This window comes from Candoia aspera, chromosome 3 (genome assembly GCF_035149785.1).
Source record: "Candoia aspera isolate rCanAsp1 chromosome 3, rCanAsp1.hap2, whole genome shotgun sequence".
Taxonomy (NCBI): domain Eukaryota; kingdom Metazoa; phylum Chordata; class Lepidosauria; order Squamata; family Boidae; genus Candoia; species Candoia aspera.
Window position 1 is genome coordinate 223393 of NC_086155.1, and position 16293 is coordinate 239685.

The following is a 16293-nucleotide window of genomic DNA, read 5'->3' on the forward strand; positions in this document are numbered from 1 at the left end:
CTGGGCTGGGCTGGGCTGGGCTGGGCTGGGCTGGGCTGGGCTGGGCTGGGCTGGGCGTGCGAGATCAGCTCTCCCCGCTTTGCAGCCCCTCCCCCTCCCCCTCCCCACCTGGTCTAAGTCAAGAAGAGTCTGGAACTGTTGGGAAAGGGCCCCTGCCTGGGCAGTGCTGGGGTGCCTTGGGGTGCTTGTGGGCCTGCTGCCCCCCCAATTCATTGCCAGCTTTTAGTCGTGGGTCCCCATTAATCCAGACCCTTACTGAGGGCCTGGGGAATCACGACCTTCGGGGCTGGAGACCACAGGAGCTGCTGGGCATCTGCATCCTAGACTTGACCCCCAACACTTAAAGGGAGCCGGCACGGAGTGTTCCCTTCGGGGAATGGCAGACAAGTCCTGTCTGCAGGTCCGGGGGCTGCCGGTGCTTGTCTGTGGCTCTCCTCCTTCTCCACCACAGCTGGCCCAAATATGCTCCGGGCTCCTCCAAGACCTTCCAGGCTCCTGTCGCACTGAGCGCTGCCTCTTATCGAGGTTTGTTTTCGGTCACTGCCTGCCTGTTGTGGCGAGGAGAGATGCCTCCATCATGAGGATTTCCCCACAATGCCCCGAGCATCAAGCAAAGCTCAAAGTGTGACCCTGAGCTGATGCCCAGCAGCCCCCAGTCTGAGGTCCACGAGGCTCCTGCTACTCTATGGTAGGCTCAGGCAGCCAAGATCCTCAGAGTTCACCCAAGCCCCTAAGTCCAAAAGCCCACCAAGCAAAACGCAGCAGCAGCTGTTAAGCAGGCTTTGATTCTTCTTGAGGAGTCAGGTGTCCAGTGAACTCAAGTCCCCTGACTGACTGGGGTGGCTCGCCTTCCTGTGCAAAGCCACCGCGCAGGGCCAAAGAAGCCAAGCAAACGGCAAGCTCAGTTCCACAACCCCCCAGCCCCATTGGTGCCCCTCAGGCAAGCAGGGAGGGGCCATGCTTGCTCCCTCAAGGAGCTGTGGGGAAGCTGCGGTCATGGCTGAGTTGCTGACGTCTCTCCTTCTTGACAGCGTCAGTCAACATCGACTGGAGACGGGACGAGAATGCCCGCGAGCACCACACCGAGCAGTACCGCGGCACTGAAGTAGTGCTGCGACGGGGCCAAGCGATTAAAATGAAGTTGAACTATGTGAGCGGAGCTCCAGCCGACAATGGCATCACCTTCACCGTGGACAGAGGTAAGGATATGTCCTTTTTCCCGGCCCTGCCAAGAAGCACCCCCCCCATCAGCGGGTCCCCCCTTTTCCCCAGCTGATGTGGGCCCCACGGACAAGAGTGCCGGCCCAGCCAGGTGAGTCCCTCTCGGCTCAGCAGGGCAACCAGACCCCATGGCCAGCCCCTCCGCCGCCACCGCCGCCATCCTACATCAGGGCTCACTGGCTGGGTCCGGCCAGCAGCAGGAGCAGCAGCAGGGCTGTCCAGTTGTGGGGTGGAACCAGCCCCACTGCCTCCCCCTGAGCCATGGCTGCTTCTCCCCCCAGGCTCAACCCCTGCCCTGCAGGCCAAAACCCGCGTGGACTTTGGCATCTCCAGCACTCCCAGCAGGGGCTCCTGGGGTGCAGTGCAGACTGCGGGTTCTCCAGGCTCCTTGAACATTTCCATCATCAGCCCGGCAAATGCTGCCATCGGACGCTACCGGCTGGGCATCAAGAGCAGCTCTAGCAGCAGCTTTTCCATCCTGGGCGCCTTCGTGCTGCTGTTCAACCCTTGGCTGAAAGGTACAAAATCAGTCCTGGGAGTGCTCGGTCTGACCCTTGAGAATGTTGCTGCCCACCCAGTGAGGGGCGGAGAGGGCAAGGCTCAAAGCTCTGTCACCCCAAGGGCCCGGCCGGGGCCATGACTTCTTTTTTGGTGGGCATAGCGAAGACAGAAAATTGCTGGGCCTCTTGGTTCTGGATCCTTTCAGCCCCTTCCAACTTTAAGAGGATGGAGGCTGGGGGCTATGGTGCAAAACTGGGGCTGCACCCCTTGGTCTGCGGGTGGCTTCAGACACCCCTTGAATGCCCAGACTCTCACCTCCAAGCAAGTGTTTATCCATGGAATGGAGGCTCAGAATAAGCCCGTCCTGGGGACACAGATGCTTCTGTGCCCTTCTGGACAGGGTTTGACCAGAGGTATTGGGGGTCATAACAGAAGGGTTTTCAGCACACACATGCTTCCCCAGGGGGAGAAAACCCCACCATCACGATATCTGCCTGATATTTGGCTTTCAGAGGATGAAGTGTTCATGCCAGACAATGCAGAATGCCAGGAATACGTCCTCTCGGAGTTTGGTGTTATCTTTGTGGGGAGCACAAACCGCATCTCTCAGTTTGGCTGGAACTACGGCCAGGTAAACAGAAAGGACATAGCATTTAGATGTAAATTCAAGTGGGATCCAGAACCATTTTGAGCATGCTACGAGTCAATCTAACCCTTTTCCCAATTTCCCTTTGCTTGGTCGCTGCTCATCAGCAGCACTTCTTCAATTAGCTGTCATCCCACAGCCACTACCGGGCACCTCCCCCCACCCCCGCCTCGAATCCTTTGCTGGAGGGGATTGTGCAGCAGCAGAGAAGGACCATTGAAAAACATGCCAAACATGAAAACATGCCAAACATGCCTCCTCCCGATCCCTTGACCAGGAAGAAAGGACCCCCCACTGGCTACGTGGGAGGGCCCTCTCCCTGCCATCCCAAGTTCTCCATTCAGGGAACTGGCAGGTGGGAGGGGGAAGAGAAGCAGCTTGGGCCGCAGAGGAAGGAATCCCCCAGGCTGTTAGCAGCCTTTAGAGAATTTTGGGAAATTTCTGACAAGATGCCCCCCTGCCCCAAAAGGAAGGCCAAGCTGAAATGGACAACCCTGCCCATGAAATCCAGACCCTCAAATGGCTGGCACTCCTTCCTGGTGGCATCTGAAGGTGGTTCCAGAATGCCTACCCACACCAAGAATCAGATGGCAGTGGCCAAGCAGCTGCAGCAATTGTTGCCACTAAAAGGGGGTGGGGGTGGTATTTTGCCTGCCTGATAACTTCCTCTGCAAACAGTTTCAAGATGACATTCTGGACATTGGTCTTATCATTCTGGACCGGAGCTTAAGCCACCGCAAGGATCCAACTGCTGATCTGCGCCGCCGGAATGACCCCAAATACATTGGACGGGTGCTCACTGCCATGGTATGAGAGTGCTTGCATCCAACAGAGATTGTAAGAAAGTGTTCTGCACCTCCAGCCCTCCACTGTGGCCCAGGAAATGAGGCAAAAACAATTAAACACGAAGCTCCATTGGAGTGTGAAGGCAGGAGGGGGCAAGCTGGATGCTTTGCAGAGGCTCAAGACCCCATCTTCTTTCCCCCCCACACAAACACATTGGTCCAATTTTTCCAGTTGGGATTTTAGCGGAATACCAAGGGTATTACTTAAGGCACCCACTTTTCCCCCAGGTGAGGAGGAAAACATGTGACATATAGAGCCTCTGGTGGCATTATTTGAAAGCAGTCAGCAGGCATCTTCATGCTGAAGTTGGGAGGATGTGAGGATGACCCACCTGGATGCCAAGATCCCCCTCTTGGCTGCTCACAGTCAGCTCAGATCCCATTTTCAGGTCCAGAGGACCTGACGTTGCATTTGCTCTGAGTTGAACTGCATCCCTAAGAGATCCTCTTTCATCCCTTGTTTTATTTAGCACCCTGAAAATGCATCCTCAGTAAACCCAGCCATTTCACTGCTTCACAGTGGTTTGGATGCCCACACAAATGCCTGCTTGCTGTGGGCTTCCTTGGAGCACATTTGGATGTCCACATTGGGACAAAATGATCTCCTTCTGAATCTGCCCTGCTGAAGAGCCAAAGCATTCCCCCCCCTGACATCTCTGCAGGCTGCCCCCCTCCTCTATGGAAATCAGGGGGGAGAAAATGAGCCCTCTGGTGTCTCTCTCATTCCTTTGGGACTCCTTTGAGCCTGCCCCCCCGCCCCATCTCCAGTGTCGGCCAAGGGAGTCTGAGAAGTCCCTCTGTCAGGTGAACCTTCTGGCTTCAGGTGATTCCAGTCGATCATCTTTCAGCTTTCTCTGCAGGGAAAGTGTGTTTGTGATCAGGCGAAACTGTTCACTGGGGAGGGAGCATTGCACAAGCCCCCTTCCACTGTGGGTGCACCATTAGTGCTTCCCCAGTTGTGGTGGGATTCCCTGTTTTGCACAAAAGTGTGCTCTGACAGGAGGCATCTCCAGAAGAAAGGTGGCAAGAAAACATTTCAGTCTGCTCCAGAACCGCCGCATGAGTCCCACTCTGGTTGTACCAGAAAGCCTTGGACCACCTGGAGAGTTTGTTGTTTGTTGATTCACTTTATGTGGCTGCCCATCTCAAGTTAATGACTCTGGGCAGCTAAGATGGGCAGCTAAGAATGTTATATATATATATATATATATATATAAAAAAACAGAAAGACAACCCCCCACCCCAACCCATAAAATAGCAGCCGGGTTAAAAAGAGATCCATCCAAATATACATAAACCTTTACTGGCATTAAAAGAGCAAGAAGTACAAAACCCATTAACATATCATGAGATTAACCACAGGGAAGACCATACTCAATGAGAAATTTGTTTACGTTTACTTTTAAGAACTTCATCCAAGAATTTAGCAACAATTCTGGTAGTTTCAGGTACATCTCTCAAGAGATATTGACAGGATAGTACAGTGTTTACAGTGGTTAGCGGATATTTACCCTGTAAAGGTTTTAAAAGTAATTCATAACTTACTTGGCAGGGGAGATACCATGAGCATGAACAGATCCATCCATACCTATTAGCACAGCCAATGCAGGGGGTCAACCCCCCTCCTGACTCCCAGGTCTGGTGGCAGGGCCAGGCCTCTAAGGCCTTACTGAAGCCTGACAGGGCCGGGACCAATCCCATCTTCCGGGGAGGGGGTGACATTCCAAAGAGTGGGCACCACGGCAGAGGAGGCTCTCTCTCCTCTAGGGCCTGCCGGGGGACACCCCTTAAGAGGCAGCACCCGAGCATGCCTCCTCTGCCAGATGCCACAGGCCGGGCAGATGTGGCTGGGGAGAGGTGGCCTCTGAGCAGCCCCCCCCCCCCGTGCCATGAGGGACGCCAGGGGTTAAGCCAGCGCCCTGAATGGCACTCAGAGGCAGACTGGCCAGCCGCGCAGCTCGCGGGGCAGAGGTGTTTCCCCACAGCAGCTTCTCCTCCGGGCTTTCCCCAGGTTAACAGCAACGACGACAGCGGCGTCTTGCAGGGAAACTGGAGTGGGAACTACAGCGGAGGGGAAAGCCCCAGCAGCTGGACGGGGAGCGTGGACATCCTGCGCAGGTGGAAGAGCTCCGGCTTCAGGCCCGTCCGCTATGGGCAGTGCTGGGTCTTCGCTGGAGTGCTGAACACGGGTAAGTCCTCCGAGAACCGGCGGGCCCCGGGAGTCTGTCCGTCCCGGCAGGTGCCAGGTATGAAGCTGGAAGGCAGCAGAGAGGCAGGAGGGGCTACTAGACAGCCCTCCGAGCATAGCTGTGAGTGCAGGGCACCAGGAACCGCTGAACTGGCCCCCCTGGTCCCATGGCCCCCGGCTTGCCTCTGGGCAGCAGAGCTGTTCCCCCCGGCTGCCCAGGTGGAGCCCAGGCCTTGGTTGCGGTGGAAGGAGCTGCCGGGTCTGCGTCTCTTTGGGGTTTGGGGCCGACAGGTGTTTCATCGAGCTGTGAATCGTGGTCTGGTGAGTGGGATGAGGGGCATTTCGCAGAGAGGAGGGGCAGAATTGAACTCCAGCAGGTCCCGCCCCTGGCCTCCCAAATAATGATGGAAGGAAGCCTGGAGCAAGATTCAGGCAGTGGTTGAGCCTGGGCAGGGGCAAGGAGGACTGGCGGAGCCGGGGAGGAAAGTTGGTCGCAGCCATTGGGGGGGGGGGGGCGGGAACAGGAGCTCAATGTGAGCAGCAGAGAGGCTGGGAGGCACGAAAGACAGTAAGTCAGCCCCAAGCCAGCCGAGAGGGTGCCTGGTTCACTCCTCCGGATCCCAGGCAGGGTGGGGACTCGGAGCGGGTGCCATCCCCACTATCCTGCCACGAGCGCAATGGGAAGGCCAGACACGGCTGAGCTTCCCTTCTCAGCTGACCACATCCCTTTGAGTCAAGCCCTGGGGCTGCTCGCCAGTCCCTCTGCCGGTCCACCTCAGGAACCACGAAAGGTGGAGGCCGAGCAGCCCCTTTGGACCACAGAAGCCGAGACAAGAGACCAGTCCTCAGGTCAGCTCCTGCTCCCTAACAAGGAGGACCTGGCTCCAGGAGACCTGCCTGCCGTGGAGAGGGTGGCCAGGAGGGCGGCCACCCTTCCCATCTTGTCTTCCTCCTTCCTGCAGTCCTCCGATGCCTGGGAATGCCCAGTCGCACAATCTCAAACTTCAACTCTGCCCACGACACAGACATGAGCCTGACAGTGGACGTGTACTATGATTCTGATGGGAATCCTCTGAACATTGCCACCGACAGCGTCTGGTAATTGCCCTCCCTGCGTCGCCCAGCCCTGGCATCAGCCTCCTCTCTGCAGGCAACGAGCCTGGCATCTCAGTCTCCCCTGCTGTTTGCATGTCCTGGGCAAACGGACAGAAGGTCTCAGAGGAGGCCTCCTCTCTGGGCCCCCTTCCCATGTCCCAGCTACCCACCTCCTCCCTGTGGCTTCTTTCCCGCTGCCTTGTGGGCAGTGCTCCCTCCCCTGCAAGCGGGTTGGCAAGCCAATGGAAGAGGATCTCCCAGCAAGTGGTTGGCAAAGGGCTTTCTGGGGGAGGGAGAAGCAGAAGAGGGGAGGCCCTTTCCCACAGCATGACAAAAATGCAGCACGTTTGCCTGCCTGCAGTAAGAGGTGGTGGCCATGATTTTGCAGGGGTCTGGGGCAAGTGAACGCTGTGCTTTCCGAAGCAGGCACCACCAGGGATGAGCTCCCCACAGGGCAACCTGAGGCCGTCTTTACACTGGGCCCTCCCACCCAGGGACGCCTCCGCCTGGAAGCCTCTTTCTCCTGCCGGGGCCGCAGGAGAAAACCTCCCTCGATCCCCAGCCCGCCTGTGCCAGAGGCAGCCTAAGGCATCCTGTCCTCTTGCCCCAGCACAGGTATCCGAGAGATCTTCTGTCCTCCTTCACAGGTTGCTCCATCAATGGTGCAGACAGGTGACACCCCCCCCCCGCCCCGTAGTTGCACCAGCCCGGCCCCGACCAGTCAGCCTAGGCTGGGGGCCAGAGTGGGCAGTGGTTAAACAGCAAACATTGCCGCCTCCTCAAGCACCTTAGCTTGGCCATGGAGGAAGAGGCAGCCATTGTTGAAGCAGTGTAACACAGCCTGCCTTCGCTGCTGCTGCTGTAGTGATGCAACAGTGGTTGGCTGCCGCTGGAAGGTGCTACAGACACTAGTGAGGCAATGGCTTTAGCTACTTTCAGGGGGCGGGGGAACTGTATCTGCACTGCAAAGTCCCAATGGCCACTAGGAAGCCAGTGTGCTCTAGCGGTGGAGGCACCGGGCTAGAAACTGGGTGGCCGAGTTCTAGCCCCACCTTAGGCGGGAAGCCAGCTAGGCAACCCCTGGCGGTCACTTTCTCCCAGCCCTGGGAAGGAAGAGGCAAGGGCAACCCCCTTCTGAAAAATGGCCACTAGGTGGCAGCGAGAGAGAGAGGGAAGCAGCCCTCCTGGGCCTTTCAGGTCATCCTTTGCACCAGGATCTTTTGTTTTTGCAGAAGCCCCCCCCCCCTTTCCTGAAAGTGAGGAGCTCATTTCTCTCCCCACTCCCTGCCCCCACAATGAATTTCCTTCTGTTCCCTTGTCCATCTCTATGCCCACTGGGCATGCCTCACACCAGGGGCTGGGAATCCTTGTGGGAGGAGGCAGCACAGGAAGGCCCTACCTGGAAGCCAGTCCCGCCCCTCTGGAGAAGTGGGGCAGGGAGGGGGGAAGAGGGGCTGCGTCTGCTCTCACCTCCTTGCCAATGGGCTGCTCCCGGTTGCAGGAACTTCCACGTGTGGAATGAAGGCTGGTTTATGCGCTCTGATCTTGGTGCCACCTACAGTGGCTGGCAAATTTTGGATGCCACTCCACAGGAGAGGAGTTCAGGTACACGGGGAGCCTCTGTCTCCACGGCTGAGGACTGGGCGGGTTGCCAGGTCAGGCTCCCTGCTCAGAGGAGGACCTGCGGTGCCAGGGCAGCTCCCCCATCATCCGGGGAGCCTCTGGCATGGCCGCCCAGCGTCTGTCCGCAGCCAACGGCGAGGCGCGGGCTGCGGTTGCTCTGCTCTCCCAGCCTGCAGATTAACAGGGAGGAGGCCAGACGTCCTTCCCCGGGAGGCGGGGCAGGGAACCGCCAGGCCCAAAGCTTTCACAATTGCTTTGGATTCTCCTCGGCGGGTGGGGGGAGTGCTTGGGAGAGCAGGCCTGGTCCAGGCAATGGGTGAACGGGCTGGTCTTTGGGATGCATCGCTCCTCCCCATTGGTTCTCCAGTCTCCCCAAATAACCAGTTGACATGCTGTGGCGCTAAGTGTACTCCTTAGCTCTTGGAGGGGGGGGTCCCTTTAAGCCCTTTTTTCTGTAGAGTGTTTTGTGCTTTTTGACTGTAAAGTTGCAAAGACTCTCCCTTGGTGATGAGGCTTCCCTTCGGTGGGCAGGAGGTGCCATCCTGGCTACATAGAGAACAGACATTTATTTTATTATTCATTAATTCTGTTTAGATGGCTGCCCATCTCACCATGGCGACTCTGCACAGCTAACAACTCTTTAAATCATAATAAAATAACATAACACCACAGTACATATCATGAGAACCAAATCAAACAAAGCCCCATGGGCTTCAACTAATGATCCAAGCCTTCAAGGCTTTCTGCAAAGCCAGAATTGAGTTTGTACAGGATACTTTTATGAAAGATTGTGAACTGAACAATCACAGGTAGTAATTCATTCCCTTATTCTATGTTCAGCTGTTCAGAGAATGAACTGATAATATTCTCCTTCCTGTAAGGAGAAAGGCTACTCCCTGCCCAAACCATCAAAGCTAGTGGCCAGCAGTGTCCATCCTTTGGCGTAAGTGCCAACCTCTGGAGTTCCCTTGGGTTTCCTGTTGCCCCACTCTGGATGGCATGGGGGAACACCCTTTTCTGCACCCCATGCCTTTGGTGGGGGTTTCTTCTCCGCTTCTCCTAATCCCATGCATGGCACCTCATTTCCTTCTCTTTCATTCTCCAGGCATCTTCCAGTGTGGCCCAGGATCCCTGACAGCCATCAAGGAGGGTGATGTGAACCTGGTGTTCGACTGCCCATTCATCTTTGCAGAGGTCAATGCTGACCGGGTCACCTGGCTGTATGACACCACCACCGGAGAAAAAAGGAACATTTACTCAGAGACCAAATCGATTGGCCAGTACACAAGCACAAAAGCCATTGGCAGCTATGCCCGCCGGGATGTCACAAACGATTATAAATATCCAGAAGGTAAGACAGATGAAGTAGGAGTTCCCTTTTCAGCTTTGCAGAAATTTGGGGCTAAATCTGGTGGACCGAACACTGCATGATTAATGCCAGGCATTAAAGTCACACCTACTGCAATTAATGCTCTTTGGTGAGTTACCAAATCTTTGCATCATGGATTTTGCCACTGGAGCTGATGGAGGGCTGATGGCCAATCCAAGACCAAGCCAGTGGCTGCAGAAGCAGCCACAGAGCGAAACCTTTTCAGGAATGCTGGCTGTTATTCCTGAGAAGGTGGCTAGAGCTGCAAAGGCAGGATGGCCTTCTTAGCTGCACAGAGCGAGAGCCACATGGTCCCGCACCAGAACAACTGGTCCTCAGCCCTTGTTCCTGCAGTGGGCCAGAGAGGCAACTGGGCAGCTCAGCCCCACAGAAATCGAGGAGAATAATCAAGACTTCTTGGCACAAAGCACCCTCTCTTTACCCCGCCCCCCTTTTCTGTTGTTCCCTCTCAGGCTCACCCAAGGAAAGGGAAATCTTCAAAAAGGCACGTGGCAAGCTGAACCTCGACACCTTCTCAGCCACATCTGCCAAGCTGCCCGAAGGAGAAAAACCCATCTCAGGGAAGTTCAAGGTGGAGAACCCCCCAGAGGTTGGCAAGGATGTCGACTTGGTCTTGCAGCTGACCAACCTCTCTTCGAAGGCCAGGAAGCTGACAGCCAACATGACTGCCTGGACCATCATCTATACTGGAAAACCAGTCCACGAGGTCTGGAAGAACACCGTCAAGGTGGACCTTGGGCCCCAAGAAGGTAAGCCTTGCCTGTCCCGGGGGAGAGAAGCAGCGCAGCTGGGCCTGCAGCCCATGCCCAGCCCCCAGGCTGCAGGAGGGCTGAGCCCCCCAACTGACCACTTGCAGTGCATTGGGACAAGAGAAGGGCACATGCACAAAGCACCCCCCCCCCAGAACTGTGTTGGTTAATACATCCAAGCCTCCACCACAGAGGTCAGAGAGCTGGAGTTCGTGCCAGGTGGCAGCACGTGGCCTGGTTCCCCAGAGGGCGATTCTCAGCACAGCCCAGAACAGGAAGGGAAGCAGCACCTCAGACTCTGACCGGTGTGGGGGCCCTTTCCTCATGCCTTTCTCCTTGGCCTGCCCTGCACGATGGCTCATGTGGAGATGGACTTCTGTGCATTTGTCCACCACTTGCAGTTGTGGGTGTGTGCAGGTGTAACGAAAATCATACCAGAGCTTTAGATCTACAGAATCTTTGCAGGTCAGCACCAGCCTTGCCAAGTCCTCCTTTCATGCTGTTGGCATCGCTGTGCTTGGGCCGAATGAAGCAGCTGCTCTTTGCCAGTGAAGGGCCACGGTGTGCAAAAGTTGTCCTGGGGGGCAGGATATCAGACCACATCTTGCCGAAGGTGGGCAACTGCTAGGCCTCAGAATCAGGGCGGTCCCTCGGGTCCCTCAGAATGCTCCTTTGTGGGTGATCCCCCATTCCTGTGGGCTGGCAGGCAGGCCCCACCCCTGCCCTGAAAGATACAGGTGGCGAGCCTGCCAGAGATGGGGCTGGAAAGAACTTTTGAGCTTCAAGAATTGCAGCCTAAAAAAAGGATGTTTAAAAAGGTCTGTGCCCTTTAGCTAAACAATTCAAGAGGGTGCGGGAGAATGTGTTCATGCTCCCCACGTGGCAGCTTTAATCCACAGAGAGGCTGCACACACACACACAGCAGTTCCAGATCACACTTCTGGGGAGCCCTTGTGCACGCGCTCACAAAAGGAGGAGCATGGGGGTGGGGGGGTGATGGGCCAGAGCACCCAGCCGGGTCTGGGCCCTCTGAGCAGAGCTTGGTGAATGAGGGTCACGTCCCTGACGTTTCCTCCCAGAAAAATCGTTTCCCATCAAGATTCCCTACACGGAATACCAGCAACACCTCACAACAGACAACATGCTCCGCGCAACTGCCTTTTGCCAGATTGGTGAGGGAAAAGACACTGTGGTGGAAAGAGACATCACTCTGGACAACCCCACAATCGTCATAGAGGTGAGCTGGCTCGGCTGGGCATGTGGGCGGGCTTTTGCCAGGACCCCCCTCTGGCCAGTGCCACAACCAAAGTGGGCCCTGCCAGAAAGGGGCCGCTTCGTTTGGGAAGGGGCGGGGAGATGAGGAGTGTCCGTGTGGCTCCCCAGCTCATGCCACACCTTCGGGGACTCACCCAGGCTTTGCTCTGGGCCAGGTGCTGGGCCCGGCCAAGGTGGGCCAGACAGTGGAAGTGGAGGTGAACTTCACCAACCCCCTGGGCGAGGAGCTGAAGGACTGCATCCTGCTGGCAGAGGGCAACGACCTGCTGGCAGAGAAGCTCCAGCTCAAGTAAGTCCGGGGGAGGCACGGGGAGAGGGGTCGAGGGGGGGCTCCAGGGCAACTGCTCTGCTTTGCCAGGGTGGAGTTTCCGATTATCCCACTGCACCGCAAGGCGGAGGGACCGGCACCTACATGGAGACTGATGCTCTGGCTTACCCCTGGCTGCTCACGGCCTGCTTTCAGCTTGCTTACTTATTGGTCCCAATGGGGGGTGGGTAGGGGGTGTCTCCCCCACATATGGCTCTCAAGCGAAGAATCTGCCAGACAGCTTACACGGAGGCAAAGATGACTCTGGGGTCTTTGTGCTCCCTCGGACTGAGACCCCCACCAGCCACTTGGGTCAGGAAGAAGGGAGGTGCGAGCCATCCAGTGCAGGATGAACACCTGCTTCTCTGGAAGGAACAGGTTGGCTCCAGGGCAGTGCCTGTCCTCCTGGTCCCCCAGGTCCCCCAGTGGCTGAACGGCTGTGGTGGCTCAGACTGAGCCCGGGGTGTGTTAAAGAGGGCCCCCCCCAATCCAGAGACTCACAAAGCCAAGTGGGTCTGCAGATATGACAGCAGAAGGCGGCTTGCAGAGGAGAAAGCAACGGTGCCCGCAGATCCTGATTCCGTGGGGAATCCCTGCCTGCTGCGGGCTTGTGGTGAGCGGGCAGGACCAGAATTTTGAGTCCTTGGTACCAAGGGGATGTTGTGTGAAAGGAGGGGCAGGAGTAAGTTATAGAATTGTGGAATTGGAATGAAACCCACAGATCGTCTCATCCTCCCTCAGCAATGGGCAGGAAATTCAGTTAAGGTCTCGTGAGAAAGTGGCTGTCCAGCCTCCCCTGGGGACCCCCAAGATGAGGAACCACAGCCTCCACGAGTGGAACAGATCTTACTACCAGGAAGTTATTCTTCTGCTTCCACAAACTCTTTAAGTAGCTGCAATCTATGCCCATTATTTCTGGTCCTGGTTTGTGTGACGATGGAAAAGAGTCCTTGAACTTCTTCTGTGTGGCACTCTTTTGCATGCCCCCCCACGGCCTTCCTTCTCCAGACCAAACCTCCCCTCTCCTCAGATGGATGAACAGCCTTGCGGAGGGGGCTCTTCTTTGCCAGAGGTGCTTAAGCAGAGGCCAGACGGCTGTCTGTCAGGGACGCTGCAAAGCAGACTCTTCCGCCAGGCAGGGGGTTGGACTAGTTGATCTCCAGGGTTCCTTGCAGCCTTCCCTTCCTGGCTGAGATTCCACCACTTTGGCTGTAGAGAGGGGACACCCAGAGAGCTCCCCCTGGCCTGGCCAGGCCTCGGAGCGAGGTGGCTTCCCCCGTGCCCAGCCCCGGTGCCCCTCTTATGTGGAAGAGGCCTTTGCTGCGCCCTGCCCGAAGCTGCAGTGGACCCAGGCTCCCCAGCCTGGACAGGCCCTCAGGCTGCCCTGACGGTCCTCCCTCAGGCCCCCTCCCCGGCTTTCAGCCTACCTTGGAGCACCGCCGGCTCTGCTCCAGGGCCTCCCTTCAGCAGCAGCAGCTGTGCTCAGCACCCCGGGAAAGGGGGAGAGCCGCCTGAGACGGGATGCCCAGAGGCAGGGCAGGCTACTGAGGAGACCTCTCGGCCCAGCCCAGAGCAAAATTGACCGGCCTCCGTGCCCCTTCTCCACAGGGTGCCCCCCTTGGGGGCCAAGGAGAACGTGCACATCCCCTTCAAGATCAGCCCCAGCAAAAGTGGAACGAAGCAGCTGCTCATCAACTTCTCCTGCAACAAATTCCATGATGTGAAGGCCTTTGAGACCATCATGGTGGCCGCCAACTGATCTGGGCCCTCCAGCTGCCCCTGTCCAGGCACAAGAGGGGGGGCTGTGGAGAGCCTGCAGCCAGGAAGGAAGATCCTTCAGGGGCAGCAAAGGACATCCTGCCTGAGTGGCACACGCTGAATAGACCTTTTCTTCCCGAATCCTAAATGTCTTGGTTCCTCATTGAGTGTCTGTTCTATTCCTGTGGCTGTTCCTGGCAAACCAATGATTGCAAATGGCTGTGGGGTACAAACTCATTTTTATTAGCATTATTATTATTATTTAGATTTTTTATCCCACCTTATTTTTTTTATAAATAACTCAAGGTGGGGAACATCCGTAATACACCATCCTCCTCCTCTTTTCCCCACAACAACAACCCTGTGAGGTGAGTTGGGCTGAGAGGGAGGGACCAGCCCAAAGTCACCCAGCCGGCTTTCATGCCTCAGGCCGGCCTCGAACTCACCGTCAGTGGTTGTTATTATTACAGGCTGTATAGTCTGCATTTGAGTTCTTGCCAGTAGCTTCCTCTCCCTAGCAGGGGTGCAACAGTCAGTCGTATTCTGATGGCATAGAAAAGGCTTCTCCCGCAGCACAGTCTCCAGAGACAACCGAGTCCCTTTTCATCATAAACCCCAAAACAGCTCTTGGTGGGTAAGACTCAAACACTGCCCAGCCTGTCTTCTCCCACGCTGACCAGACAAGAGCTTCAGCTCTGCAAGGGTTGTGCGCTCCCTTTATTCATTATTTGTTTATAGATAGATACTGAGACATTAAAAAGCTTGGGCAAACAAGTATGTTTCAACCCCCTCCTAAACTGTAATGAGGAAGGGGCTGTTTCCACCTCAGGACGGTGCCAATTGCTCCCTGGCGTAATACCCAGCTCCTCCTCAGCCACAGCTTCACTCAGTCTTTTAAAAATGCTGGAGGGTGAGGATTTTATGAAAGTCTTCAGTACAGCAGGGGAAAACATGTAGATACAATATTAAAGGCAAACAGGGCAGGGGTGAGTGAGTGGGTTTGCACCCACAGGGGTCTGCTGGGGGATGTGGTGGGAGGAGGTGACGTGTGCATGTCGTCATGTCCATACCGTGTTGACTGTGGTGCTGCATGGTGATGCATCTTTTTCACATAGTTCCTGAGGGATGCACAGCTTGCACCAAGGCCTGCCTGCACTTTGGCCAAGGGATCCAAACTGTGATTTCTTAATTTGCTGGGGGGGCAGCAGGGAAAGAGAGAAGAGAGAAAGAGACTAAAAGCACCATTGCCAACAATGCCAGTGAGGAAAAAAATGGAGGACAGAAGAGGAATCATGGAATGCATTACCTGGAAGGAGCTACTGTAGGTGCTTCAGATCTCTGCCAGAGCGCACACACCCCCGAGATGTGTAGGGCCCCTCCCCTGCCTTTGTTCAAACAGGGTGTAAAAACATGTCCTTCCCCCAAGCTTTGGCCCGGGCGAGCGATGGACCTCTCATGTGGATATGTAGGTTTTACTGCTCTGGCATCATTGCTCTTTCTTCTAATTAGGTTGTTTCTGTAATTTTTGTAGTGCTGTTGTACTCTGCCCAGAGTTGCCATGCATTCAGCAGCCTTATAAATTTGATAGATAAATAGATAAATAATTCTGAAGCAAGCTGGTGTGGGGAGGGGTAGGAGGAAAAGACATTTTTTAAATTGGGAAATGAAGCCCTGCTACAAACGCAATGCCCGCTCCCTAAAACTGGAGACAGGTGAGCCAAGCCCCTAAAACACCACTCAGGTGCCCTGACCCTCCCCTTAGTCCTGACCCCCACCCCATTCCCCCTGACCCATGCATCAGGTTAGGGTTTGGGCACAGCATTTTCTTTAGGAAACATTTTATTATTTGGAAATGAGAACCCTCCTATGTGTGCACTGCCCACTCCCCAAAAGGTGGAGACAGGCAAGCTAACAAAGGTGCAGAGACAACCTTCAGAAGGTAGCCTAACCAGCCTCTTACCTCTCCCTTGTGCCCCGAGTCCAAGCCCTCCAAGCAAATGCCAGCCCACTTGCCTAAGGCTTTTGGGCCCCAGATGCGAGTCCTTGACGGACCATCCTGTGGTCAATCCTTGGTCTCCCCAAGGCAGCGCCACCCCGCGTGAGCCATGCAGCCCTTCTCCAAGGGGCAAAGTCTGCAAAACCCCTCCAGGATCTGGGAAGCGGTTCTAGAACACCAACCCATTCTTCCCGGGCGTTGGGTCTTGGCAGGAGGGAGGGAGGCCGGTGTAATGGTTGCCTCTTCTAAAACACCATCAGACTCATAAGTAGGAATTCAAAGATATCTGATTTATTAAAGAACAGTATGCAGGATGACAGAGAAAGCTGAGAATGATGAAAGCGTGCCAAATTCAAACTAAAAACCCTCGGTGCAAATGAAATCCCTCCCCCCGTAGAATCTTCTCAAGTCCACAATCCCAGGTGCTCCTAACAGTTTCTGATGGTCTGCAGGAAAAGTCCTTGAGCAGAGAAAATAACCCAAACACATTCCATTGTCCTGATTTCACATACAGAGCTTGGTACAAGGTCTCACAGCAGCTCCCTCCCAAACAGAAACGCGCGTCAGCGCCATGGCATGTGAAACATTACGATGTATAAACTACATTGAATCAGTGAACATGACATCCTGCCCCCCCAAAATGAAGAATACATTAAGCAGCAGGCTTCAAAGGATAAGCAAGGTGGAAACGGTTAACTA

The 16293-nt window shown here is 55.6% G+C and overlaps 1 protein-coding gene across 1 annotated transcript; it reads left to right on the top strand.

Annotated features, from left to right (window-relative positions):
* Positions 1 to 376: 376 nt before the first annotated feature.
* LOC134493095 (protein-glutamine gamma-glutamyltransferase E-like) lies at positions 377 to 13599 on the top strand. The gene is made up of 13 exons (XM_063297370.1): positions 377 to 525; positions 1024 to 1199; positions 1503 to 1739; positions 2235 to 2353; positions 3047 to 3175; positions 5225 to 5402; positions 6364 to 6499; positions 7998 to 8101; positions 9225 to 9470; positions 9962 to 10258; positions 11338 to 11495; positions 11689 to 11822; positions 13449 to 13599. Exons 1-13 carry the CDS (start codon positions 377 to 379, stop codon positions 13597 to 13599), a joined length of 2214 nt encoding a protein of 737 aa, XP_063153440.1.
* Positions 13600 to 16293: the final 2694 nt, after the last annotated feature.

What these genes read in the sequence shown, in the direction of transcription:
- LOC134493095 (XM_063297370.1), top strand. Translation starts at nt 377, where the DNA reads ATGGCAGACAAGTCCTGTCTGCAGGTCCGGGGGCTGCCGGTGCTTGTC. An exon ending in CACCTTCACCGTGGACAGAG is followed by an intron (nt 1,200 to 1,502) that starts GTAAGGATATGT and finishes TTCTCCCCCCAG; the next exon opens with GCTCAACCCCTGCCCTGCAG. An exon ending in GACGGGTGCTCACTGCCATG is followed by an intron (nt 3,176 to 5,224) that starts GTATGAGAGTGC and finishes GGCTTTCCCCAG; the next exon opens with GTTAACAGCAACGACGACAG.